The following is a 27,659-nucleotide window of genomic DNA, read 5'->3' as shown; positions in this document are numbered from 1 at the left end:
CTGCTTGGGACCCAGCGCCGCATCCCGCTCTCGAGCGCCCAGGTGCGGGGCACCGCCGAGTCGCCCTCCCGCCAGATGCCGGGCGGGATTCGAACTCGGCACGCGGAGTGGGGTGGGATGCATAGGTTTCTTGAGGGCGGGTAGAGTTAGACCAGCCTTTCCCGGGGACTCGAAGTTACTTCTAGGAGCCTCTTCCCCTCTGTCCGGGAAAGCAGGCCCAAGACCCTTACCCCAAATCCTTGAGGCCTGATAGGATTTGGAATTCCGAGCTTTTCCGGTTTATGGATCTGTCTGTGGAGTTTGGAACTGTGATGCTTGACCAAACTCACCTAGGCCGTCTGGGATCAAGAACGATACCTAAGAGCTTCTTGCCAGATCAAAGCAGGGACGAAAAACTTTCACTTTTGGGGGGTTTCTTGACTTGAGAATATTGAGTAAGACAGTGTGGACCTGCTCTCACCTTCTAGGACACTAGTGAGGATGAAATGAAGTAATGCACCTGCTAGGGGCTCAGTAAATGTGACTTTTAGTGCATGGTGATTCCTTCTGGGGATGCAGCAGTTAAGGCCCCTACCAGACAGGTCCACAGACTCTGCAAGTGGTCCTCACCGAATGGGTGGGTGGTGCCACTGAGGCCAACAGGGAGGAAGGTACTCACCCAATGAGGTGCAGCAGTTTCGCGGGGTATTCGGCCTGGTCATGGCCCCATGTCTTAGCAGAACATGGGCAGGTGTTGTGGAGGGCAGGGCTGGCCATTCTTTCCCACCAGGGACTTTCTCAGGGGCAGCAACAGGCTCTGCATTGGTGCCAAAGAGGGTGTGGGCAATTGGGTGCAAGGCTAGACCTCTCCAGCCAGTTGTGGCCTGGTGCTGGGTGGCTGAATCCAAAGGGGTCTTAGAGAGTTAATCCTCCTTTCTTAAGGGGCATTTAGGGAAACAGGCCTCATGGGGTCAGTGGCTGGCCTTACCGTTTGGAGGGAGGCGGGGTGGTTGAGAGAGAGTGTGTGTGTGTGTGTTGTGCTCTTGGCTCAGGGGCATTGGTGGTGGTCTTCCTGTGCACCAGGTGTCATTGGGGCAGCACTCTTGGCCTGGAAGATTGCTGTGTGTCATGGATGGAAGGACAGATTCCCCAGCCAGCCTGCCTGGATTGCTGCTGGGTTTGGCTGTTGACTTTGCCTTGCCCAATGTTGAGGCTCTGGAACCCTCACAGCAGCCAGCTGCCCTGGGTGCTCCTGTTACCCCTGTTGACGGTTTGGGGAGGTGCCCCTTTGAGTGAATTTGAGTTGGTTTCCTTGGAGAAAGCCTACATGTGGGGTCCCCTATATGCCTGGCTCTGTGGGAGTCCCTGAGGGCCTGGTTGTGAGTAGAAACCCAACAGTGACGGTCCTAAAGGGCCTTAGGGGCTGCTGGTCAATAAAGGAACAAGTATGCAAATGTCAGACATGGTGAGCCAGGGCCAGTCTCTGCCTAGGAGACTTGTGGCTCTGGAGCCTCTTATTCTTTGTGACTTGGGGCAGGTTACTGAACGTCTCAGCCATGATTTCCTAATCTCTGAAATGGGAAGAGCCGAGAGCAAGAGGTTGCATGAGGTCTGGGCGCAGGGGCTTGCACAGATAAGCTGAGCCTCATAAAATCACTGATAACCAGCTGTGTAACCGATGAAAATGGTGATGTGTTACCTAGCAGTAAGCACTTGATCAGGATTCACTGCTTTTTGTCATCTCTAAAGTAGCCATCAGTACCCTGTCAGCACTGTGAGAGGAGAGGCAGTGCTTGAGAGTAGATGGTGCTTCGACCGCTTTCCTCATACCTAAGTACAGTACATGGTCATTGTCTTGTGCTTAAACGCCCCCCATGGCTTTCATTATCCCCTCCCTGTGGTCTCCGCCTGGTGGTGTGGTCCCCACAGATCTCTGTCACCCACACCAACCCCCTGGCTCCTTCCTTTTTCTTGTGTACTCTGCACCTGGAGGGACTCGGCTACCACAGTGCTGTTCCAGTGCTCCACAGGCCCTGCCTAGAAATGCCCTCGGGGGCTTTCCCTGACCCCAGCTGTGCAGGCCCCCACCCTGTTTTCTCCTTTAATACTGTGTATATCCACTTGTTTGTATCTGTGTCACCAACTAGACTAGGAACTCATGTGGGTGGAGATGGGCAGAACCTGTTTCTGGATTGACCTCCATGCACCCAGTGCCTACTGCCTTTCCTGGCCCAGAGGAAGCACTCAGTAAACGCTGGTCTAATGGAGCAATGCAGTGCTGCCCTGTGGGACCCACCACCTTTGCTGGTGTGGGTGAAGGATGTTTCATTTAACTATTGCTGTGAAATGAGCCACTTGGAAACTGAGTTTTTCTAACAAGACGCTCTATCCACTGAGCCAAACTGGTTAGGGCGGAGACTGAGTTTTTCTAACAGTCATTTTATTATTATGTTTCATAGTCCTGAGGGTTGACTGGGCTCAGCTAGGCAGTTTTCATTCAGAGTTAGTCATGTGGTTGGAGTCAGGTGATGGCTGGGGCTGGAAGGAAAGCTTCCTTGCTCAGGTGTGGCTGTTGGTGCAGGCCACCTACTTGTGGCCTGTGTGGCTTGGGCTTCCTCACAGCATGGCAGCTGGGTTCCAACAGTGACTGTCTCAGAAGGTACCAGGTGGAATCTGAGTTGCATTTTACGGCCTAACCTAGAAAGCCACATAGCACCCCTCCCACCAAAGTCACAGGCCCACCCCTGCGGACAGCGAGGGGGTGCAGAACCCCACCTCTTGAAGGGAGGCAAGCATATTAGCATCACATGGGAAGAGCGTGTGGGGTGTACCAGCTTGGAGAATTGGATCTGCCACAATGTCCCTGGGGGTTAAACTGGGAGGGGCTAAGTAAGCAATTAGATGCAGCCCTGGAAGAAGGGCTGTTTTGCGCCTGAGGAGTCAAGGCTGTCCCCCGCCAGACAGGGCAGTCTTCCTGCTGATGAGCTTGTACCTCCTTCGTGCGCAAAAGACCTGGCCTGGACACCAGGTTATGCGGCCCCCTCTTGTTGGGGACTAAGTCTCTGGAATGCTGTCTTTCTTCCTTCTCCCCCCGCCCCCCCTGTTTTTACCCAGAATGCCCTTAGCCAGCTACCCATCTTTCTTTTTCCATCTTGGCAAAAGGAGCAGTGACTGCTGGAATTGTGCTGGTTGTGAACCAGGGGAAGTGCAGTCCATGGGAATGCCATTGAGGGTGGGCTTGCACTGGAAGTCAGGGTAGGGAGAGGGAAGAAAGTTTGGAAATTCTTTCTAAACTTTTTTTCCTAAATTTTAAAACTTTATCTTAGTAAATATTCTAATCTTTTTCCTTTTATCTTTTTTTTTTTTGCAAACTGCTTTATTGATGTATGATTTACTTGTTTTAATGTGTACAATCCAGTGGTTTTTAGTATATTCATAGAGTTGTGCAACTATCATTAATCGATTTTAAAACATTTTCATTGCCCCAAAAGAAACCTTGTATTCCTTGGTTGTCACTCCCCATCCTCCTCCCCTGTCCCTGGCACCCATGAACCCACTCTCTGTCTCTGTGGATTGCTTCTTCTGGACATGTCACATGACCTCCATGTGTTCAAGTTCCATATGTGGTAGCAAGTGTCAGTGCCTCGTTCCTTTTCATGGCTGAGTAATATTTTATTGTTTTGTTTGGTATGTCTGTTCATCAGCGGATGGACATTAGGGTTCTTTCCGCCTTTGGCTGGTGTGAGAAATCCTGCTATGCATGTTTATATGCAAGTTTCAGTGTAGATGTACAGTTTTCTCTTGGATATCACAGGGGAGGAGGAACCTAACTTTGTCCCTTTACTCTCCTAGGTTCTCCTTGGGGTTCCTGTGATTTAAACTGACGAAAGGCAGCCTAACTAATAAGAGTGAAACAAGTAGTGCCCATCACACGGGAGAACTAGGTGATGGGTAACTGGGGTGGTGAGGATTTGGGCTTCAGTAGCATCTGAACAAAAGAACAGTAAATCTTAGAGGAGTGACGACAAAGGAAAAGGACTGACTTTCTAAGGGCATCAAGTTGTGGGAAGGTAAACATGGGGAACTAGTGGAAATTCAGGCGAGTTAGTAAGGTCTTTGTGTGCAGATTCTCTCTTGGTGCCATCTTGTCCCCAGTGATGAGGGGGCTCTCTTCCTGGTTTGGGGGGCACCCTCACAGGAGTTTATGTTCTGCTTTCAGCTCATCCTGTGTCTGGTTTTCTCAGTTGTCTTCTGTTTGAAATAATCCTTATGCCAGAGTGGTGTATTTTGGGGTGGCATACTCTGAACCCCTAGGAGTGAAATTGCCAGTTAACACTGTGGTAAACTTTTGGGGGAACTGTAGATTGTTTCCCAAAGTGGCTGCTCCATTTTACATTCCCTCCTGGATGGTCTGCATTCTTCCTGACACAACTTGTTCTGTCTTTTTAGTCATAGTCATTCTGTGGTCATGAAGTGGTATCTTACTGTGTTTTTTATTTGATTTCCCCTGATGTTGAATATTTTTTCACATGCTTATTGGCTGGCCATTTGTGCATCTCTGGAGAAATGTCTTTTCAGACCCTTAACCCATTTTAAAATAGGTTATCTTGTTATTAATGCATTGTAAGAATTCTTTATATATTCTAGATGCAAGTCCTTTTTCAGCTATATGATTTACAAGTATCTTTTCCCATTCTGTGAGCTGTCTTTTCACTTTCTTGATAATGTCCTTTGAAGCACAAAAGCCTTTTATTTTTATGAAGTCCAGTTTATCAATTTTTTTCTTTTGTTGCGTGTGCTTTTGGTGTCTTATCTCAGAAACCATTGCCTAGTCCAATGTAACAAAGATTTATCCCTATGTTTCTTTCTAAGAGTTTGATAGCTTTAGCTCTCATCTTTAAGGTCTTCGACCTATTTTGAGTTAATTTTTGTATATGGTGTAAGATAGGTGTTCAATTCTGTTCTTTTGCATGTGAACATCCTAGTTGTCCTAGCATCATTGTTGAAAAGGCTGTTCATTCCCCATTGAATTGTTTTGTCACCTTTGTAAAAATTCAATTGATTGTAAATATGTGGGTTTATTTTTGGATTCTCATTTCTATTCCTTTGATTTAAATGCCCAGCCTTATGCCAGTACCACATTGTTCTGATTGCTGTAGCTTTGTAGTAATTTTGAAATCAGGCGTGTTCTCTTTCAAGATTGTTTTGGCTACTCTGGGCCCCTGGAGTTTGCATACTATTTTTGGAATCTGTTTGTCAGTAGACAAGTAAAAGCCAGCTGAGATTCTGATAGGCACCACATTGAATCTGTAGATCAGCTGGGGAATATTGACATCTTAACCGTATTAAGTCTTCTGAGCCATGAATATAAGTTGTCTTTCCACTTATTTAGCTCTTTAATTTCTTTCAACATGTTTTGCACTTTTTAGAGTATAAGTTTCTAACTTCTTTTGCTAAATTTATTCCTAAGTATTTTATTCTTGTTGAGGCTGTTGTAAATGAAATTGTTTTCTTAATTTTATTTTTGGCTTGTTAATTGTTAATATATGGGAATAAAATTGATTTTTATATGTTGATCTTGTAATCTGGTACCTTGCTGAACTTATTTATTAGTTCAGATAAGTTTTTAGTGGATTCTTAGTACCTTCTATGCAAGATTATTTTGTCTGCAAAAAGAAATAGCTTTACTTTTCGCTTTCCATTTTGGATTTCTTTTATTCCATTTTCTTGCCCTGACTAGAACCTCCAGTGCTACTTTGAACAGACATGGTGAAGGCGGGCATTCCTGTCTTGTGCCTTTCACCACTAAGGGGTCTTATTGGATGTCATCAGGGGGTTCTTTATGAGTAGCTTCCATTCTTTCCCTAGTTTGTTGACCTTTTAAAAAAATTTGAGGTTTTTATTATACCACAAAATATACCCATTTAAAATGTGTAATTCGGTGGTTTATAATATGCTCATAAAGTTTTAAAACTGTCACCTCTGTCTAGTTCTGGGACATTTTCATCACCCCAAAAGGATGCCCAACCCCATCAGTAGTCATCCTACCCCTTCTCCAGTCCCGGGCAACCATGAATCCACTTTCTGTCTCTGGGTTTGCTTGTTCTGGACATTTCACATAAATGGAATCACATACTGTGTGGCCTTTTGTGTTTTCAAGGTTTATCTATCTATTAATGTTTCACTTCTTTTCATGGCTGAGTCATATTCCAGTGTGTGTATAGACAACATCTTGTTTACCCATTCATATGCTGTAGGACTTTTGGGTTGCTTTATCTTTTGGCCTTTGTGAATCATGCTAATGTGTGAACATGTGTGTTTAGTATGGATGCATGTTTTTAGTCTTCTTGGGTATGTACTGGGAATGGAATTAAATGCTGGGTCATTTGATAACTCTATGCTTACTTTTGGAGGAATTTCCAGGTGTCCCAAAAGTGACTGTTTTGCCTTTTGAAGGCTGGGACCCTTGTGTAATGGGCATGGCTGTCAGTGAATGCCTATTGGGTGTGTGCAATAGGACTGTGTGTGAGCCTAGGTTACCTGGTCCCTGTGTCCTGGGTGGGTGATAACCACGATTAGCTACTGGCTGTGTCAGGCTCCTCACAGTCCCCTGTGGGTGTTGTTTTCCCACTTGGAGATGAGGACATTGAGGTTCTGATGTTTAGAGCTGCTGTATAAGCCTACTTCAGTGCAGCCTCTGTGTGCTTGACTTAGGAGCAGGGGAGTAACTTCTAGCAGCTGCATGCCTAGTTCCACTATCAGTGTTCCCTCCTCAGCTCCTGGAAGCAGCTCGCATATGTTAACCCCCAGAGTCTAGATGAGGCCACTCAGAGAGCCAGGCTTGCTTTCGGTGGGTTCTAGGCTGGTTGAACTAACCCTGTTTCTCTTCCTTTGCAGGCCTCCTCGCTGGAGAGGCAGAGCCCTCAAGTGGTCTCCTGCCTTACTCACAGTTTGTGCCCCAGGGAGCCCGGATTACCGACAACAGCAGGTGCCTCCTTTGCCCCTACCTTCCTCCTTCCGGGGCCATCAGGGCCACTGTCATTGTAAGAGACAGAACCTTGCTCAGCCTGGCAAGACAGAGACAGTGTGCAGACGGAGTCCAGGGACAGGGTTACAGATAGAGTGGCCAGGACTCTGTTTCCCATTCTGTATTGGGGCCAGGCTACCTAGGGGAGGATCAGAGCGCCTGTGTCATGGCTGAAGGAAAATGGAGGGGCTGAGGAAGGTAGAATGGGTGCTGAGTGGTCACCACCCTTGGGTGCCCTGCACCTTCCCTGAGCTGGCCACCTGCCCCCACCCGCCTGACCCCTGCACTCCTCCTACTGCTGCTGTGTACTTTGGACTCACTTGGAGGACCAGCCTTGGCCTTCATGGCTCCATGACTTGGGTTGATTGAGACTTCACTATTTTGTTTGTAAAATTCAACTTACTGAAGACCAATCATGGAGAGATAGCAGTGGACACATCCTGGCTCTTTTGGGAAAACTCAAAATCTGGTAACATCTACCACCCATTGGGCCGTGCATGGGACACTGCTGTGGTGAAGAGGGAGAATAAGGGACTGGCATTTGTTGGGCCTATTGCATGCTATTCATTGGCATTCTCCCTGTACTGTGCCTGCAATGACTCCCAGAAGTGGGTGTACAGCGTCACCCTTGTGTTTCCTGAGCTGAAGGCCTTGCCCACGCCTTGCAGGCACCAGGAACCAGGTGTGGAGCCAGCTTTGTTGGGTCCCTGTGCTCTATTCATGCTGACTCATCTGGGGCTCATCTCTTCCTTGTCCACTTGCTCTCTCCCCAGACCCTCGCAAGCATCTGTGGTCAGGAAAACACATCCCTAAAATGCCTAGAATTCGTGTGCAGTTAGCTAGATGTGCTCTTGTCAGAAGTCCTTCTGTTGGAAGTTCCCACATTGTAGACTGACATTGCTGACTACATGCATGTATAGACACAGACACACAGACACACACACACACACACACACACACAGCCTCACATATGCACACAGCCTCATAATGCACACACGTATACATGCACACACATAGCCTTACACGTACTTGTGCACACACATCCACACACTGCATTCAGATGAGCACATGTCATGCATGTAGGTATACACAGCTGCATGCACACAGCCCCACCAGGAGCACACATGCAGGCACATGTGCCTGCACACGTGCGTGCATGTATATAAATGCACATGTACAGCCTAACACAGCTGCATTGATGCACATGTATGCACAGGCATGGCCTTTCATATATGCATGTACACACATGTGCACTGGCCCCCCACCGTGGGCTTTGTCCCTGGTGGCAGTTGGGCCACTGTTGCTTTTTCTACCTCAGCCATCTTCAGTCTCAGTGCGATGATGGAGATGGGTGGGGTGAGGAGCTGATGCAGGTGGTGTCCCTCTATAGGTGTGTCAATGGGCTCTGCAGACCAGCAATTCAACCTTGCAGAGATCCTCTCGCAGAACTACGGCATCCGGGAGGAGTGCGAAGGGACCACAAGACGCCCAGCACAGCCTGAGGAGCTGGACAAGGACTTCATTTCCCAGGTACTCGGCTCAGCTGAGCCCTGTACCCCATGTGGGTGGAGCCCTGCTGGGCAAACTCCACAGTTTCTTTTGGGTGAATTGGTCTGCAAGCTGCTCAGATTCTGCAATGACAAGTTCTACTTGCACATTTGTTTGCAAAGTTCCAGGCCTTGTGCTAGAAGCTGAGGTCACAAGGGACAGGGCAGCTTGTCTTGCCTTCAAGGGGCTCTGGGGTTATAGAGTAGTGGGATGGCTGGACATTAAACCTACCATTCTCAAACTTTTTGGCCTCAGAACTCCCCACCCTCTTAAAAATTATTGAGGATCTCAAGCAACTTTGATGATGCAGTAAGCCCATTATTAATAGAAATAACAGATTTTTATGAAAATGAAAAAATAACTTCCAAAACAAAAATAAAATTAAGGAAGAGTGGAATAGTTTTACATTTTTGTAAATCTCTGAGTGCAGGAACAGTGTAAGAGAATCCAGCTGCTGTCCTGGCAGATGTGTCTGTTGTGATGTGCTCTTCTGGTTGAAGTGTGAAGCTGACCTCATGCAGATGATCATGAAAAAAGGGTGGAGAATTTAACAACCTTTCAGATAGTTACAGGTTTTTTTTGATGCTGGACCAAAATTCAGCAACTAGTCATTTTGTAAAGGGCGATTGCAAAGTAGATTCTGTAGCCATATCTAGCGAGCTTCCTGTACTTGGTTATGTCACAATCCAATGATCTTGAACTTGGTGTGGATCTTAACCCAGGTGTAACCTTGTCATCTCTGCACTGGTGACATGTTTGCAAAACCCTGGCTTTCTAACAAGTAGATCTTCCACATGTTGACAGTTTACAATATAAAATCTAAAAACATACATTTGTTAATACCAGAGACCTGGGGGCTTAAACACCAGACATTTATTTTCTCATAGTTCTGGAGGCCAGAAGTCCCAGATCAAGGTCTTACAGGACTGTTTGTGAGGAGGCCCCTTCCTGGTATGCAGACACTGCGTTCTTACCAGGTCCTCACATGGAGGGGAGAGAGTTTGCCTATCAGATCAGAAGTCAGGGTCCCACACTCATGATCCCGTTTAACTTTAAGTATTCCCATAAAGGCCCATCTCCAAATATAGTCAGTCAGGTTGGGGATTAGGGACCCAACATATGAATGGGGTGAGCAAACACAAACATTTAGTCCATAACAGTACCAGTACTGATTTTATGAGATGTCTTTAAGTATTGGGAATTTTTTTTTAAGGACTAACCATCGGGCATTTGTTTAGCTTGGTGTCATGGATCACTTGGTGCCAATTTGCTCTTATAACCAAAACAAATGTCTTCTCTTCAAAAAAGAAAAAAAATTTTAAAGTTCAACATGAATTTAAAATTTCTCAGAACTCTTATACCTAAATCAGCTATTAGCTAAATACCTAGGTCTAGATTTTCTTAAAAACGAAGTTAAAAGCAGAAACCCTTTCATTTCGTATTACCTATTACAAGAGGCTGTGGTAATTATCAAGTTCACATTGTCAGATCCATGTTTCCCCAAATTAGAATTTTTTGCTTAAAAGCTCATTTTACGCTCACAGCAATCACAGCAGTCATTTCTTTGGAAGTAGCCTTCCACTTAGTTTGTGTCTGAGATGATGTCTGCCTGGTACCAGCTGACAGACTGTTGTTGTCTGCCCGTCATTTTTTTTTTTTTTTTTTTTTTTTTTTGGAGAGGGTGCAAGGCGGGAAGGGAAAGAGAGAGACAGAGAAAAACACTGATGTGAGAGAGACATCAATTGATTGCCTCCTGCATGTGGCCCAACTGGGACCGGGGATTGAACCTGCAACCCAGGTACATGCCCTTGACCAGGAATCAAACCTGTGACCCTTCAGTGCTCGGACCAACGCTCTAACCACTGAACCACGGGATATTCGTAATTGAAACTAGCATCTTTTTAAAACTGAGTGGGTGGCAGTAAGGAACATGCATTGGCCACTCACACACTTTGTGCTCCTGCCTCCACTGCAGGATGCTGTCCACAGACCATTGACTGCTCCATCAGCACAAGTGACGGAAGTATTGGCATAATAGTGTTGTGAAGGTCCCAGGGAACCTGGGCATCTTTGGGCCACTGTGTGAACCCCTCCAACCAATGCATAATTAGAAACTGTGATGCGTCATACAAGAACTTGGTTTAGAGGAAGGGCTGGGAGAGAGCTGGGTGGTCTTCCACAGCAATGGAAGTCCCAGCACAAGGGCAGGGCAGAAGTTGGTAGGGGTGGCAGATGTTGACCCCAGAAAGAATGAGAAAGAATGCTCAGCAGGCTGGAGGCTGACAGTGACCCCTGGGGTCAGGACAGAGTGTGGTCAGAAGGAGTAGAGATTTACAGGAGGGTGAGAAACCATTTGAAAGCAATACTGGAGAGGAAGGTGGTAATAGTTTTTGTTTCTTTCTTTCTAATAATTAAATGTCTTATTTCTGGCCCTAGCTGGTTTGGCTTAGTGGATAGAGTGTCGGCCTGTAGACCGAAGGCTCCCAGGTTTGATTCTGGTCAAGGGCATGTACTTTGGTTGCAGGCTCCTCCCCTGCCCAGACCCTGGTCAGGGTTCATCCAGGAGGCAACCAATCAATGTGTTTCTCTCACATCGATGTTTCTCTCACTTTCCCTCTCTCTTTCACTCTAAAAAAGCTTTCTGATTCTTAAGGCAGCGCTCTGCCCCAAAGACTCTACTGTTTCCTTCGAGATGTTTTTATGCAGGAATTCCCCCCTCTGCAGAACGTAGGTCCATGCACATTGAGAGTCGTGGTGCCTATTTGGCATTGAGCATCTGCATTTGGGTGTTTGGCATAGCTGGGGTGGGGTGGAAGAACTTATTTTTCTGACAGCACACTGTAGAGTAATTTGCATGGCGATCATCTGCATTTCTCCTCACAAGTTATTTGCATTTCAAAGTTAGAAACAGTCTTCAGGGAAATGAAGAAATGTCATACACAGGAGAGAGGTGGGTTTTTCTGTTTTCCTCTGGAGAATTTGGGCCAATGGGTTCAACATGAAGATGAATTCATTTTGCTAGAGCAGTTTAATTGTATTTGGCTACTCTCTCAGGTAGTGAGCTCCTTGTCACCAGGGGAATCCAAGCAGCAGTGTCCTAGTTACTGCAGAGCAGAGACATTAGAGATATAGTTTGGCTTTTACAGTTGTGAACTCCATGAATCTCTATGCAAAATTATGTGCACGTGGGTATTTTTCTGCGGTTTGTATTCCATCAAAGATTAGGAACCCTTGTCTTAGTGAGCTTGCCATTCCAGAATTGGACAGGTGCCTGAAGGTGATGTCGTCATACTGGTCATGTTATATACTTAGAAATTAAGACTAAGGGAAGCAAAATGCTTGGTCTCAGACCACACTGCCAATTAGTGATCAGATAAGGATGAGAAAGAAACCAGATTATTGGACTCTTGGTTCAGTGCTCTCTTTACCATATCATGGTCTCTCTCCCTGTGCACCGAGTAGAATATTGGATTTTATTTAACTATTGCTCTTATAACTGTGAGACGCTGAGATGTTAAAATGCCTGAGCAAGTTGTTGAATTTATTCCCAAAGTGAAAATGCAAATCTATATAATAAAAGCCTAAGCGATCTCTACCATGGAACGACCACAACGACTATGATGTGCACTGACCACCAGGGGGCAGATGCTCAATGCAGGAGCTGCCCCCTTGTGATCAGTGTGCTCCCACAGGAGCGCAGTGGCAGTGGCGGGAGCCTCTCCTGCCTCTTTGGCAGCACTAAGGTTGTCTCACTGCCGGCTTAGGCCCGCTCCCTGCAGGAAGCGGGCCTAAGCTGTCAGTTGGACATCCCCTGAGGGCTCCCAGACTGCGAGAGGGCACAGGCCGGGTTAAGGGACCCCTCCGAGTGCATGAATTTCGTGCACCAGGCCTCTAGTAAATAAATGAATGTCTTATTTTTGTTTCTTTTCTATTGGATGGGCTTTGAGTATGCCCTGGCTGGTGAGTTCAGTGGTTAGAGCATCGACCCATGGACCAAAGGGTCGCAGGTTCGATTCCTGGTCATGTACCTGGGTTGCAGGTTTGATCCCAGGCCCCAGTCGAGGCATGTGTGGTGGCAACCAGTCGATGTGTCTCTCACATCGATGTCTCTCCCTACCTCTCTCTCTTTCTCTTCCTCCCTCTCTTCCACTCTCTCCGAAAAAGCAATGAAAAGTATATTCTTAGCTGAGGATTTAAAAAAAAGAAAAAGAAAACAGTGTGAGTAGTTCTGGTGTTCTCAATCCTGCCTTCCTGTTCTGACTGTGATGGGGTTGTTCTGGCTGTGCATTGTTGCCCAATGAGGGCTGACAGCATCTCTGTCACACTGATTGGGCATCTATCTCTTTACCTAGTGTACTGAGTGCTTTATAAAATCAGGTGGATGTTGGATTTTACCAGATGCATTTTCCACATTTGTCCAGACATTTATATGTCTTTGCCCTCCTGATTTATTGATGTCATGAGTTCTGATAGATTTCCAGATAGCATGCCATCCTTGCTTTCCTGGAATCAAGTCTGAACGCTTTTGAGCAGGGAAGCTTTTCTGGGCAGTGCAGTGTGGACTGAGAGGCCAGTCCTGGCTCCACCCTCTAAGGCTGGTGACCTGGAGCACATACCTGACCTCTCTGGGCTCTGGTGTCTTATCTGTGCTATCCTGGGGGTTGTAAGGGAGTCCTTGGGTAAAGGTCTGGACCTGGGGTCTGCCTGGGGTGAGTTGCCAGAATGTGACAAATTGGCCCTGGTTGTAGTGGCTGAAGGGGCTCAGACAGGAGGAGGGGAAGCCGAACGCCTAGAACAGCCCCTCCTGACAGAGCCCTATTCCCCCTCAGAGCAGTGACATGCCCCTTGATGAGCTGCTTGCCCTCTATGGCTATGAGACATCAGACCCCATCTCGGAGCGGGAGAGTGAGGGCAGCGATGCCACAGCCACCCTCCCAGACATGACCCTGGACAAGGTGAGTGGGGTCTCTTCCTGGAACTTGTGGGAAGATTTAGGGAGGGCAGGCACGAAGGCCTCAGAAAAGAAGAAGTGCGAGGCCTAGATTACTTCTTAGAGGGGACTCTCTTGCTCCCCAGGGTCATAGCTGGTGCATTCAGGGTTAGAGTGGCCACAGAGGGGGAGCTGAGATGAAAAGACTCTGACCACTGGCCAAAGAGGGGCAGAGTGGAGACTGGGCTGGAGACACGCAGCTGGGAGGGAAGAGAATGAGTGAGGTCCTGACTCTCCAGTCCTGACAGGTCATGGGTGGTGCCAGGAGGAGGGCTTTATTACCAAAGCTGAAAAACAAATGCACAAGGAGAGAGCAGTGGCCGGGGCTCTAACCGTCCCAAGCCAGGCATAGGTGATATCCCTTTCTGGACTGCAGGGTCTGGGCTCAGGGACACAAGCATCCATGCTGGCCCCCTGGCTGCCCTGCCCTGGCCCCTAGTCTCATCTGCAAAGTGGGAAGAGCAGCCCCACGTGAGCCCTTGCTGTTCCCAGAGGGAGGACCATCAAGTTAGTGTCACCGTTGTTGTTATTAGTGTTATCTTAAGATTGTTGAAACAAACTGCAAAAATGTTCTTTACTTTTTGTTAAAAGGAACAAATAGCGAAGGATTTGCTTTCAGGGGAAGAAGAGGAAGAGACACAGTCCTCGGCCGATGATCTCACCCCATCTGTTACCTCCCACGAGGCTTCTGACCTTTTCCCTAGCCAGAGTGGACGTAGGTGTCCTGCCTGCTCCTCCGCTTGGGCTGGGGCGAGCAAGGCTCTAGTGATGCAGACGGGGGGCCCTGGGCTACTCGGGGGAAAAAACTCAGATGCAGATGTATGGTGCCTCTGGGGTGCCCTGTCTCTATCTGAGTCTCTGGGGTTTTCGTCTCCCTGGCCAGTGAGCCGAGACTGACTGGCTGTAGTTTACAGGAGGGAATGTGTTGATTCCTATAGCTTTTGGAATCAAAAGGCCTGTCAGATGTGGGGGCAGTGTCCCAGCAGCACGTGGTGCTGGGGGCTCACAGCTGGCAGTTAGCAAATCCCCACACCTTTGCCCATTGCGCACCTGTCATCTGGCCAGGGCTTGGGACATGCCTCTTCTCAGGAGTGGCATGGTGTGGGGGTCAAGTGGATGGAGAGAGGGGTGGAGGCTGCAGCAGGGAAGACCTGGGGATTCACTAGCTGGGGAGCTACCCAGTGCCACAGATGTGTCTCACCTGCATCCCCTTTCCCAAAGCCCGCTTCCTGACTGGCACAGAGAAAGAGCTGGGCTCTTCCACCTCATCTGACACTGAGGAGGACCCTCTTCCTGCCAACAAATGTAAGAAGGTATGTGACCCTGACCCTGCAGTACCTTCAACATGGGTCTCTGCCTGGTCCCAGGGCGAAGACAAATGCACAGCCTCTGAGAAGTGGGCTGCTCTGGGACTTGGCCATGGTGTTGGGACCTTGAGCCCGTGCTGCTGTGGCTTTGGCTGGCCTGGGGATGTGGCCCCAAGGTCCTGTCCTGAGTGCTCTGAGCTGGGCATCAGGACACCTGAGTCCTTGGGCCTCATCCCCTTGACACATGACTGGCTATACTGGACAGATGGACAAGTAGATGGAGACACATGGTCACTCACACACCCAGGTCTCTGCCTCCCATTCTCAGACCATAGGACTTGGCATCTGTGGAAAGATTGCACAGACCAACACAGCCCTGGGCTCTTAAAAGTGGCTGGGCCTCCCACCTGCCCTGACTCTCCTGGGTCTTTGCCTTTGCAGGAGATCATGGTTGGGCCTCAGTTCCAAGCCGACCTCAGCAACCTGCACTTGAACCGCCATGGTGAGAAGAGTAAGTGGGGCCTGGATCATGGTGGGGATGGGGAAAAGAAGATGAAAACCCCACTCCAGTCAAGAAGGAACTTGCTGCAAATCCAGTCAGACTTAGTTCCCAAATCTCTGAAGGCTCAGGCTGGCTCAGGTGCCTGCCCTGTGCCAACCATGGCAGCAGGTTTGCAGAGTACTCAGTGGGCAGGAGGAAGTAAGGGAGACTTGCCTCCTGACCAGGGCTTTGCACTTTCCTCTGGGCACTCATGCTCTTCCCCACTTAGCCCACAGGCCTCTCCTTTACTTTGTCTGTGTCCTGTCTCAGTATCCTCCAGAAACCAGTGTCCCTCTGTCCTGCTTTGTCTTTTAGGGTACTCCCTAACTTGGACTTGATATTTGTATGTCTGTCTGTAGAGGCTTTTGTTTTTGTTTTTTAATTGTTGCCTCCATTTATAGGTGAAGAAAACCGGATGTGACGTCATTTACCTACTGAGTCTTGTTTTTCTTGCCCCACAGCCTCTACAGGCTTGGGACTAGCACTCTTTTTTCAGGAGGCTTTTCTAGATAATTCAGCAGCCAGGATTGGGGGTAGGGTGGGACAGACAAGGGAGACAGAGACCCTTAGTAAAGGGTAAGGCCTCCCAGGGCAGAGGCTGGGATATGGGTGTGATGTGATGTGCTTGCTTTGTTGAAGGCAGTTTGGGCAAAGGACGGCAGACAGGAAGGTGAAGTTAAGCTGGGTCACAAGGGACACTGCAAGTGAATCTCTGCATCTGACCACACCTGGGACCCTCCCCCAGAGAAAGGCACCTGTACACACCTTAGCCACACCCTTAGAGGGGCCAGAGCTGTGCCAACCTTGGTCTGGAGCCTAGCCGTGGAGTATGTCCTGCCCTTGCTCTGACCCCCAAGCTTGCCTACAGGGAACAGGTCTTTGGTACTGTGGGGATGGGAGCTGGCCTCTCACTCATGTTACACTGTGAGATTAGGTCCATGTGTGTGGCATGTGCATCTTGTGTGTCATGTTCCCTGTATGGATGTACTACATTGGTCAGCTCTTCTCCTATTGGCTGATGCTATGGTTGTCTGCAGCTGTGGTTATGAACATCCTCAGGTGTGTCTTAGTGGACACACTCATTCCTGGATAGATGACTGAGGGGCATATGGGGGCCTACATTAGGTCTGTGGATGCTGCTTAGGGGGTTCTACCAGCAGCATGCGCGTCCCCAGTGCTCCATGTCCTCATCAACACTTGATAGTATCTTTCTTGTTGCTTTTAGCCCTTTGGGTGGGTTGAGTTATGTCTCTTGGTAGCTTTCATTTGCATTTCTCTGATGAGTAATACTTGGTCTACTGTCTCATGCGAAGAGCCTGCTCCAGGCCTTTCCCATTTTTAAAGTTTCTGCTTCCACATTGGGGTATGCAGGTCCTCTAGCTGTGAGGTATTGTTGCATGTTCATGTAAGTTTGTAAATTAGCTTGTCTGTTGCCGTGACACTGCCTGTCATTTTATTTTGTGTTTGTCCTTGGTAGGCTTTGGGGTCAGGTATGCTGGAAGTGCCTTTTACTAACATCAGGGAGAATTTGTGTGAGATTGTTACTATTTCTTCTTTATATGTTTGGAAGAATTCCTCAGTGAAGCTGTCTGGGCCTGGGTTTTACTTTAGTTTCATGTTTGTGGAAGAAGATTTTTAGTTACAAATTCAATATATTTAATAACATAGCTCTATCTAGAGTTTCTGTTTGTTTTGATATGTTGCATTTTTGAGGCATTTATCCCACTAGTAAGTTATTAACTTTATTATAAAAAAGATCGTAATATCCTATCTTTTTAATGTCTGTAGGATCTATAGTGATGTCCCCTTTTTGAGTCCTGATATTGGTATTTTGCATTTTCTCCTTTTCAGTCCCTCTTGATCAGTCTTATTAGGAGTTTGTTACTTTTATTGCCCTTTACCAGGATTTTTCTCTGTTGTTTGATGGCTACTTAATTCATTTTTATTTTTACCTGTATTCCTTCCCTCATAGTTTATTTCATTTTAGTTTGTTATTCTGTAGTTCACATTGTGATAACTTCTCCCACTCAGGGGTGTTTTAGAAGCATTCTGTTTAATTTCCAAACATTGGGGAATTCCTAGTTATCCTACTGTTACTGATTTCTAGTAGAAGTCCAATGAACATACTCTGTGATTTCAGTCCTTTGAAATGAGTTGAGCCTTGTTTTATGGCCAGTATTTAGTCTATTTTGTAAATGCTGCTTTCTGTTTGAATATTTGAAGTGTATTTTCCGTGTATGGCATATTTTTGGATCTAGTTTTTTTTTAATCCAGTTTGATTCTCTCTTGCCTTTTAATAGAGAGTATGTAGTCCAGTTACATTTTGGACTATTTTTCATGCAGTTGTGAAAATAATTGGGATAAGTTACCATCTTCTGTGTGTTTTTTCTTTGTTCCATCTGTTCCCCTCCCCTTTATTTTTTTTGTCTTCTTTTTGATTAGTCAAGTAGTTTTATTCTATTTTTCCTCCTCTTTGATATGATAAGTTTTCATTTTTATATTACCTTTTCAGTGATTATCCTACCTAATGCTGCAAGAATTTTTAAAACATCAATACTTGACTATTTAGTCGGGGGCACTGACCTCATTTCCCTTAGATTGTCAAATAAAAAAATGGCAACAGCCAACACAAATAATAGCTGTCTGGTGTGAATAAATCAAAATTATACAGTATGCTTTATTTTAGTCAGATTGGCAAAACATACATTTTTTGGTGTGCTGCAGAATTTTAGTAACTAGTTTATGTGCACCATGAGATGAGAAAGGTTGAAAATTGCTGCTTTAAATAAGTGCATTCTGATCCCCTCATCTGTCCTGCCCGTTGTGCTGCTGCTTCTGCAGGAACTGCATGTGCCACAGCGACAACGTTGTGGTTTTCATGCCTGATGTTCCTTACGCTTATTCACAACTGCCTGGATAGTACTGTTCACTCTCTCCAGCTTCCATTTGGGATAATTTCCTTCTGCCTAAAGAACTTGCTCTTTAATATTTCTTGTGATGTTGATGAATTCTTTCAGCTTTTGTTTATCTGGAAAGTCTTAATCTTGATTTCACTTTTAAAAAAATATGTTTTTATTGATTTTAAAGAGAAAGGAAGGGAGAGGGATATAGCGATAGAAACATCGATGAGAGAGAAACATCAATTGGCTGCTTCCTGCACGCCCCCTACTGGGGATAGAGCCCAAAAGTTGGGCATGTGCTCTGACCGGGAATTGAACCAGTGCAGTGACCTCTTGGTTCATGGGTCAATGCTCAACCACTGAGCCACACTGGTGGGCTGAGTTCACTTTTGAAGAGTATTGTCATGGGTCTAGTTTTCTAGATTTGCCAGCTTTTTCTTCTCACGTGTGAACCGTTTTGTTCCATTGTCTTTGGTATCTGTTGTTTCTGTGTAAGTCAGATGTCTGTCTTACTGTTTGTGTTGGAAACCTTGTTCATTGTTTCCCTGCAGGTTGATTACATTTTCTTTTGTCTTCTAGCATTTTTACCAGATGAGCCCAGATGTGGTTTTCTTTGACTTTGTCCCGACTTTTTGTGATCTGGAGTTTGGTGTCATGCATCAGTTTCGGAGAATTCTTGGCCATTGTCTCTTCAGATTTTCTTCTGTCCCATTTTTTATCCATGTCTTCCGTGACTCAATTATACATATGACTGTCTTCTTCATCCCCTAACTATGTTCTCTTCAAATTCAGTTTAATTCCTTCTCTTTAATTTTTATTGAATTCTTTCGATTTAATTGATCATGTCTTCTGCTCTGTCCAAGCTGCTATTAGAGCTGATCAGTGGGTTCGTAAACTCACAGGTTGTATTTTCCAGTCCTGGGAAGTCCATGTGATTCTTTAAAGTCCTGTCTGCTAACTCTGATTTCCAGCCATTTGTGGATTTACTTTAGTTCCATAGATTTTCTCTTACATTCACATGCTAGGCAGGTGGAGGGCTAAGGTTGCAGGATGATGTTATTTTTTCCAGAGAGTGGCCTGTGGTCCTCTTGGGCCAACCACCCTGGCCAGGCTGGGACTTGAATCAATATGGAGGGGCTCTTGCATTGGGAGAGGTCACAGCTTCTGTGGTTCTCAGCACCAACCCAGGAGTTGTTGGTTCCGTCAATTTCCCAACCAGAGACATTCCAACACAGGAGCCATTTTTCTTAGTGTGTTTTTCACTTTCTGGCCACTGTACTGGGCAGTTTGGTTTGTGGTCCCTGTGACTCTTCCCTAGTTAATTAAGAGGTGCTGGCACTGGGGTCTTTCCAGACTCAGCCCTGAGATCTCCCTTCTGTCTCCCCATCGGGTCCCTCCCCAGCTAGAGGTTGCCACCCACTGCCTGCATGGGACAGGACTCCCCTTCCCTGGGCAAAGTACACTCAAATGTGGCTTGTAGGATGCAGTGGTTAGAGTGGTTGTTGCCTAAGCGAGACCACTGGGACCCAAGTTCTCACTGCCATTGAGTCCAGGCTCTTCACTCAGCTTCCTTGGAACTCTGTTGTTCAAGACTTGCAAACTGTGCAAATGGCTTTACCCTCCCTGACCCGTTACCTACAACTCCCTCCCCTAAGGCCATGCTCAGAAGTCCCCCCTTCCTCAACCCAGACTACCTCCTGCCTCCTCCAGGAGGCTGCCTTGGATTTCCCAGCTGGGAAGCACCCAGTTGGCCTCCCACAGCTTCCACCTTTTGTTGTTCCCCTGACCACCTCTGGCCTGGAGGGGTGTGTAAGGGATGGGTCCAGGTCACAAGAACCGGACATACAAATTAGCAACTGTCCTTTGGAGGTGCTGTGACAGCCAACCTGGTGGATGCTGTGGGGAGGGAGTGTGTACTCTTCGAGGTGTGGGCATGGAATTTGTGCCCACTGCTGACCCTGGCACTCCCTCTAAACAGTTTATGAGAATGATGACCAGCTGTTGTGGGACCCCAACATCCTCCCTGAGAGGGAGGTGGAGGAGTTCCTGTACCGGGCAGTCAAGCGGAGATGGCACGAGACGACCGGGTCTCAGCTCCCAGAGGGAGAAATGGTGAAAGATAGTGAGCAGGTAGGCAGCATGCTGGGTGGTGTGAACACCCCCATATCCTTGTCCCGATGGTGGTGTAAATGCCCCTGCATGCTCCCACCTTGATGGTGAGGTAAATGCGCTCTGATAGCCCCACCCCAATAGTGATGTGAATGCCCTCATTATCCCTACTCTGATGGTGTGAACACCCTGGATATCCCTGCCCTGACGATAATGTATATATATGCCTCAAACATCCCTGCCCTGATGGGGTAAATGCCCCCAGTATATCCATCTTGATTGTCATTTGAACACCTCCATATCACTTCCCTGATGGTGTTATAAACACTCCCCATATCCACAGCTGATGGTGGGGTGAACACCCCCGTATATCCACCCGGATGATGAATTAAATCCCCAATACCCCTGTCCAAATGGTGTGTGTACCCCTATATGCCTGCCATGATGGTGGCATGATTGCTCCTATTTCCCCTCTCTGATGGTAGGGTAAACCCCAATATCCTCGCCCTGATGGTGGTGTGAATGCCCCCATATGCCTGCCCCATGGTGGGGTAAATGCTCCTGCTGTTGCTGCTGGTGAGCAGGTGGGAAGAGGCTTTCCCTCCCCCAGGCGCTGTATGAGTTGGTGAAATGCAGTTTCAATGTGGAGGAGGCTCTGCGGAGACTGCGGTTTAACGTGAAGGTGATCCGAGGTGAGTGCCCTGCCTGCCCACCCCACCCTTACTAGCTGTCCTGGTCTGGGTACTGCTGACGCCACTGCCTCCTCCTGGTTGTAGATGGGCTCTGTGCTTGGAGTGAGGAGGAGTGTAGGAACTTTGAGCATGGCTTCCGAGTGCACGGGAAAAACTTCCACCTAATCCAGGCCAACAAGGTGAGGACACAGCCCATCCTGCTCCCATTGGGCTGCACCATGGCCTCCTTGGGGCTGGAAAGAACCTGGGAGCCTGGGCACATGGCACCCTACACCCCACAGCATGAGGTTGTGACTCCCTTTACCAGGCTCTTGAGGCTCCTCTGAGCTGAGGGCGGAAGCCCTGGTGTCCGCCTCTCACTCCTACATGCCTGCTCTCATAGTCTAGTCTCCTCTGTCAGGCCACTTCCTTCCCCCAAAGAAGGCTTCAATATGGGAAATGAACATGATGGCATCTCAGTCTCAGAGAGCTCCACCACCTGTGCCCAGAGCCTGTGCTGCTGTACTGACTGCCAGCCTGGACCCCCCTCTCAGCCTCCAGCCATGGGAACAAGGGTCTCTTAGTTGATCGAACCAAGGAAATAGGTCTCTCCTGCCACCTGTGACAAATGCTCATGACCAGAGGGGCTGCTGAGTACCAAGGCCCTGCCCTCCCCTGGACCTGAGTCCACCTGTTTTTCTTAGACCTGAGCTACTTTTCTTCCCCTGGACCTGAGTCCCCATGTCCTTTCTAGACGTAGGTCCCTCTCCCTGGATTCTGGCTGGATATGCTCCTGTGACACTGTCTCAGAGTCTGAATTTCCCTTCATCTTGCCATGGCTCTCTCTCCTCACCCATCTCCTAGTGGGTTTTTGCCCTTCTAGGGAAGCAGCCCTGGCCCCTTCCTCCTATTCATGGTGACACAGCTTGTGGAGAAGCAGGGCCTGGCTGAAACCTAGCTCACATTCGGGGCCTCTGTCCTCTCTTGGGAGGTTGGAGTAAGTGAGACATCTGTGCTGGGACAGAGGATGCTCAGCTGGCCTGCCCAGTGTCGTTTCAGGTGGCACTAGATTCTCTAGGCAGATCAGCTCCTGGGTGGCCTGATGCAGTGCGCTGTTCCCTGCATTTCCTCTGCAGCCGAGGCTGCTTCTGTGAGCAAAACTTCACATGCATCGCCTTCCACATGCCTGCCCCATGGTTACCACACACATTTTAAGTTTGCACCTACCCTGGCCCCACGGAGGCTGTGACACTCTCACTATCAGTCAGACCCCCTGATGCACAAGGGTGTCATTGGGAAGAGGGGACAGCTCGTGTGTGCCCTGCCTGCCCCCCTGGTTCCCAGGCCTCCCTGGGCTCTGTTGTCTGTTTCTCATCCTGGGGACCAGCAGGTTTCTCACATGTACCTGTAACAGCCCTGGCCTTGCTGTGGGGCTCATCCAAAGTGAAGATGCCCCAAGAGGTTTTGCCAGGTGGCATCCAGCTCCATGCTGGACTGTCCCTTATCTTTCTAGGGTGCTGTGTATGTGACCTGAGTCGGGGTTCATGAAGCCCCAATGTGTCCTTTAATGGCATTTCATGTTCTCATAGACAGCTCTCCCTTGGGGTGTTAGTGATGTTCCGTGGGAAAAGCAAGCTTGGCCAGGTTGCATGTTGTCCTCTCTGGGTAGAGTCTCTGTCCCTGGTGTCTGCACGAGGGCTCGTTTTCTCCCTCTCCTGGGCCTGCGATGAGCAGGGGATGAGGTGGACACTTTTGGGAGCTTGGCGAGGTCTGAGGAAAGGGAAGTGGACACTGGACACATGGACCCAGAGTGAAGAAGAATGGGGTCCCATGTCAGCAGGTGGTGGAGCTCTCTGAGATTGAGGTGCCATGTTCAAGGCAAAAGGATGAGCCCTGGACATGGGGGTGGCCTGTGAGCCTTAGATGGGGGCTGGAGGTGGGTTCAGAGGACACTGGGGGTGTGGCAGGTCTTTGAGAGCGCTGGTTGCTGTAACCTGTTCCCGCTGCCCTGGGAAGCAGAGGGAGCTGGGCGTGTGGGGCCCAGATGACACCACACTGTCCCTCAGGTGCGTACAAGGTCTGTGGGCGAGTGTGTGGAATACTACTACCTGTGGAAGAAGTCTGAGCGCTATGACTACTTCTCCCAGCAGACGCGGCTGGGCCGGAGGAAGTACGGCCCATCAGGAACTACGTATGTGTGGCGGGCTTCCAGCAGGACCTGGGGTCAGGGGACGACTGGGAGTCCCAGGGAACACCTCCCGCCTGAGGCAGCTGTCTCTCTGCAGTCCCCCATGGTGCCATCTTTCCACAGGGATACAGACCAGGACCTAGATGGCAGTGACCCCGATGGCCTCGCCCGTCCCCGCTCCTTACCGCCCCTGCCCCCTGCCGCTGATGGCCTAAGCCCTGAGCAGGACCCTCTGGCACGGATGCACATAGGTAAGAATGTGGGTGGGCCCCTACCTTTGGGGGAGCACCCTTGTAACGCACTCTGACCTGTGCCAGTGAACACTAAGGAGCAGGTGTCTGGGAACCATTGTCACTTCACCCCATGAGGTGTCACACATGTGCGTTGTCATAGGAGCTTGTTGGTTTCCCATATGGAGAACTGTGTGTGCCCTGCAGCCCAAAGTAGGGTCTCCTCTCGGCCCCAGGTGGTTGGGCTCCTCTCTGGGGCTGGGGTGTGGGACTCTGGATCCCAGGTAGTTGCAGGGTCTCCTCTCGGCCCCAGGTGGTTGGGCTCCTCTCTCGGGCTGGGGTGTGGGACTCCTCTCTGGATCCCAGGTAGTTGCTGGGGCTCCTCTCTGGTCTAGGTGGTTGGGGCTCTCCTTTCTGGGCCCCAGGTTCGAGGACTTCTCTCTGCATCCCGATGGTTGAGGGGGTTCTTTTCCGACTCCAGGTCAGAGGGCTCCTCTCTGGGTCTCTGGTGGTTGGGTGGGCTCCTTCTTGGCCTCATGTTGGGGGGCTTTTCTCCGGGCCCTGGTGGTTGAGGAGGCTAATTTCTGGTCCCAGGTCGGGGCCTGTTCTCTGGGCACCGAGTGATTGTGGGTGGGGGGGCTCTTCTTTGGGCCCCTGGTTAGGGGGCTCCTTTCCAGGTCCCAGGTTGGGGATGGTTCTCTCTGGGCCCTTAGTGGAGAGGGCTCCTCTCTCGGTGCCAGGTGGTTGGGGGGCTTCTCTCTGAGCCCCAGGTTGAGGGGGCTCCTTTCTGGGTTCCAGGTTGGAGATTCCTCCCTGAGTCCCAGGTCAGGGGGCTTCTCCCCAGGCCTAGGTTGAGGGGCTTCTTTCTGGGCCTCAGGTGAGGGTTGCTTAGCCTGAGCCGCATGTGGGAGGTTTGGGATATCTGAGCCCTCCCAGCATCCTGGGCCCAGGGCCACACCAGAGCAAGACAAGGCCCAGTTAGTAACTTCAGTTTCTGAAGGTGAACACAGAGGGAAGGACAAGGACCTTTGCTCTCTAAGTCTACTGGGCTCGGGTTTAGATTGTCCCCTGGTTCCAGAATCTGGTTGGTCCCATATTTGTCTGGGAGGGCATCCACATCTACCCATCCTGGCGTTACCTGTCACGCCCCTGTGTACAGAGCTCCACAAATTGCACGTTTACCTTGACTTGGCAGTGTGCTCAAGCATTGTGTTGTTGTTTTGAATCTGTTGTGTTCTGTTCTGTTTGAAAAACAGGAGTCACAACCTTCCAAGGCAGGGCCTTAGCCTGGGTGCAGTTTAGTATAACTGGTTTCTTTTGTGGTCATGTGTATTTCATGTATTTGTGTGAAAACATCAGTGACGGGGGGGTCTATAGGCTTTGCTTTCCCTGACAGAGATTTGGCTGGAGCCTGCATAGGTTGCATCCTGAGGGCAATAAGTGTGATTTTTAAGCTAATGCACCTTAGCCAGGATGGTTGTGGATCCTGGGAGGGCTGGGCGTGGCTGCTGCTGGGGCCTGGCCTCAGCCGTGTTCTCCCCTTCTAGAGCCGCTGAGCATGGACGGCATGACTGGCAGTGTTGGTGAACCCGAGGAAGGCTCCAACAGCCTCCCATCCTTGGAGCAAGGGCCCTGTCTGTTCCAGCAACTGGACACCCCGCCAACTGTGCCCGTGCCCCAGCAGCCCCCAGCCCTGGCCGAGCCGGCCTTCTGCCCCTCCGCTGCAGCTGCTCCAGAGCCCAGCACCAGCTCGAGACTGGCTGTGGACTTGGCCCTGCCAGAGGCCCTTCCTGAGGAGCTGCCCCAGGTCTCCAGCCACGTGGATATGGATGGAGAGCCCGAGGAAGCTGTGGCCCCTGCACAGGTGGCCTTGTCGGTCACTGAGTTTGGACTCATTGGCATTGGGGATGTGAATCCTTTCCTGGCTGCCCACCCAGCGTGCCCGGGCCCTGGGCTGCACTCGGAGCCCCTGTCACAGTGAGTGCAGCCCCCACCCTAGGGGCCCCCAGCCTCAGGCTGAACTGAGGAGAGCGGGAGGGGTCTGCCCTGAGGGCCCGAGGGTGGTGTGGCCCATGGAGCAGGCTGTTTGTTTCTTTAGTTTTATTCTCTTCTTTTAATTTGGCTTAATTTATTTTTTTGACTAGGTAATAACATTCATATGGTTCAAAACCCAAAAAGGTACAAATGGGGCCAGTGCTAGTCTCCTCCCACCCCTGCCCCAACCACCAGCTCTCCCCAGGCACACGTGAAAACACGGTCTGCTGGCGGGGGCAAGGTTGGGAGCCATGTGTTTTGCCCACAGCGCTCAAGCCGTGCAGTCTGTGGGACTGGACTGACCCTTTCTTGGTCTCTCTCTCGGTCTCTCCCCTCACTGCAGCTGTAACGTGATGACCTGTTGATTCCTGGCCACAGGCGGGTGTGTGTGGCCTAGACTGGACTTGGGGCCACTGTGGGTCCTGCCTCTGTCAGTCTTCCCGACCCTTTTCCTCGTGGGCCTCGGGTAACGCCATCTCTGCTTCAGAACACTTCAAGGACTAGGGTGAGCAGTGGCAGGGCTATCAGCCCTGCCCCTCGCCACACAGCCCGGCACCCTCGGCACCTGGCACCACTGCCTGGCTGCAGGCTGCCTCCGTGGGACCTGTTGGGCAGCTGGGTGCAGAGGGCCCGGCCCCCTCTGGCCAGCAGAGGCAAAGAAAGGCATCCCTGCCCGTCAGGGAGATGGGGAGACAGGGCAGGACGCCGCCCCCCCACCAGCAGCCTCTGCCCAGGGAGCCCCCCAGCACCTGCTAGGCTCTGTCTCACCGCACCTGGCAGGGCCATGGGCTGCCCCAGCCCAGGGGTCGGTGGGCAGCTGCTACTCGGTGCCAAACCCCACGGGGCACAGAGCCATATACCTCGACGTTGGCCCCGCCCCACCTTTGACCTCACCCACTCTGTCCACTTCAGGAAAAGCCGCACTTTACGCCCACCTGCCTCCTCTCTATCTGCCCCAGGGCTTCTCAGCAGCCTCCTGGGTTCCAAGAGACAGGTGACTGACACCCCCTGTTGCCTGCAATGCCGAGGGGCCAGGCTCCAGCCTGTTTTTCTGACCCTGCGGGTCATATTTCTGTTGAAGCTCCCCAGCAAGATGGTTTGGGGTCCTGGTCCGTTTCTTCCCCCACCTCCCTCTTTTTATTTATGTTTCTGTTTACAAATTGGAGTGGGGTCCTCCAGGGGGGCAGGGCAGCACCCCCAGCCCTTGGGTGTCATCAGGAGAGTTTTGGCTCGAGCCCATCTGCAGAGTTGGACTCAACCTTCCCTGTCACCCCACCAAGGACCACACTGTGAAGTGAAAACTGCCTTGAATCTCTTGCTGTTTTATTTATTAAACTTTATTTGAAGCCCCGTGGGTGCCTCGTGGTGGACTGGGCAGGGTGTGAGGAGGTGCCGGGGAACCACAGGTCATCCTCACCACGTAGTCACTTGGTGGGCAATGTACCAGGCATCGTTGAAGGATGGGGTCATGGTCCATGTCATGATGACCGATGTGAGGGAGGTGGTCAGTTAAACGGAGGGGACATTTAATCTGGAACCTGAAGGAGAATCATCCTGTTTTGGTGAGGGCTGGTGTGAGCCAGGCTGAGGTCACCACCAACACAGAGGTAGGCAGGGGCCGGAGTCCCAGGAAGGAGGTGCAGGCCGGGAAGGAGGGAGAGCAGCTGAGGGTCTGGGTGGGCCAGCCAGCAGGTTTTGTCCTGAATCCGAGAATCATCCTGTTTTGGTGAGGGCTGGTGTGAGCCACGCTGAGGTCACCACCAACGCAGAGGTAGGCAGGGGCCGGAGTCCCGGGAAGGAGGTGCAGGCCGGGAAGGAGGGAGAGCAGCTCGGTCTGGGTGGGTCAGCCAGCAGGTTTTGTCCTGGAGGGGTAAGCAGGGGCTGGGTCAAGATGCGGTTTTCAGAGCTTCTCCAGAGGTAGTGGAAACAGGCTGGGCAAAGGCAGGGACATGCTAGGAGGGTCAGCCTGGACCCAGGGTATGAAGACCAAGGGCAGATGGATCCGGGGCTGGTTGTGCCCAGGTGTGTGGGAAAGTCTGGTGTCTCCTGGAATTCGGGGCTTAGTCCTTCAGAGCTAGTTGTGCCAGCTCTAGGAGCAGGTGCACTTGGGGGTGGGATGCCACGGACTTGAGAGT

The 27,659-nt window shown here is 49.9% G+C and overlaps 1 protein-coding gene across 1 annotated transcript; it reads left to right on the top strand.

The window, feature by feature from the left end:
* Nucleotides 1-6,862: 6,862 nt before the first annotated feature.
* Nucleotides 6,863-26,872, top strand: MIER2 (mesoderm induction early response 1, family member 2). The gene is made up of 13 exons (XM_014540086.1): nt 6,863-6,967; nt 8,397-8,536; nt 13,384-13,509; nt 14,136-14,259; nt 14,766-14,857; nt 15,293-15,362; nt 20,271-20,422; nt 21,012-21,093; nt 21,178-21,272; nt 23,139-23,263; nt 23,384-23,511; nt 25,038-25,467; nt 25,868-26,872. The coding sequence occupies exons 2-13, from the start codon at nt 8,405-8,407 to the stop codon at nt 25,887-25,889; spliced, it is 1,578 nt and encodes a 525-aa protein (XP_014395572.1). The 5' UTR covers nt 6,863-6,967; nt 8,397-8,404; the 3' UTR covers nt 25,890-26,872.
* The last annotated feature ends 787 nt before the right edge of the window (nt 26,873-27,659 follow it).

Source organism: Myotis brandtii, unplaced genomic scaffold (genome assembly GCF_000412655.1).
Source record: "Myotis brandtii unplaced genomic scaffold, ASM41265v1 scaffold236, whole genome shotgun sequence".
Taxonomy (NCBI): domain Eukaryota; kingdom Metazoa; phylum Chordata; class Mammalia; order Chiroptera; family Vespertilionidae; genus Myotis; species Myotis brandtii.
This window is presented reverse-complemented; position numbering and strand designations above follow the sequence as displayed.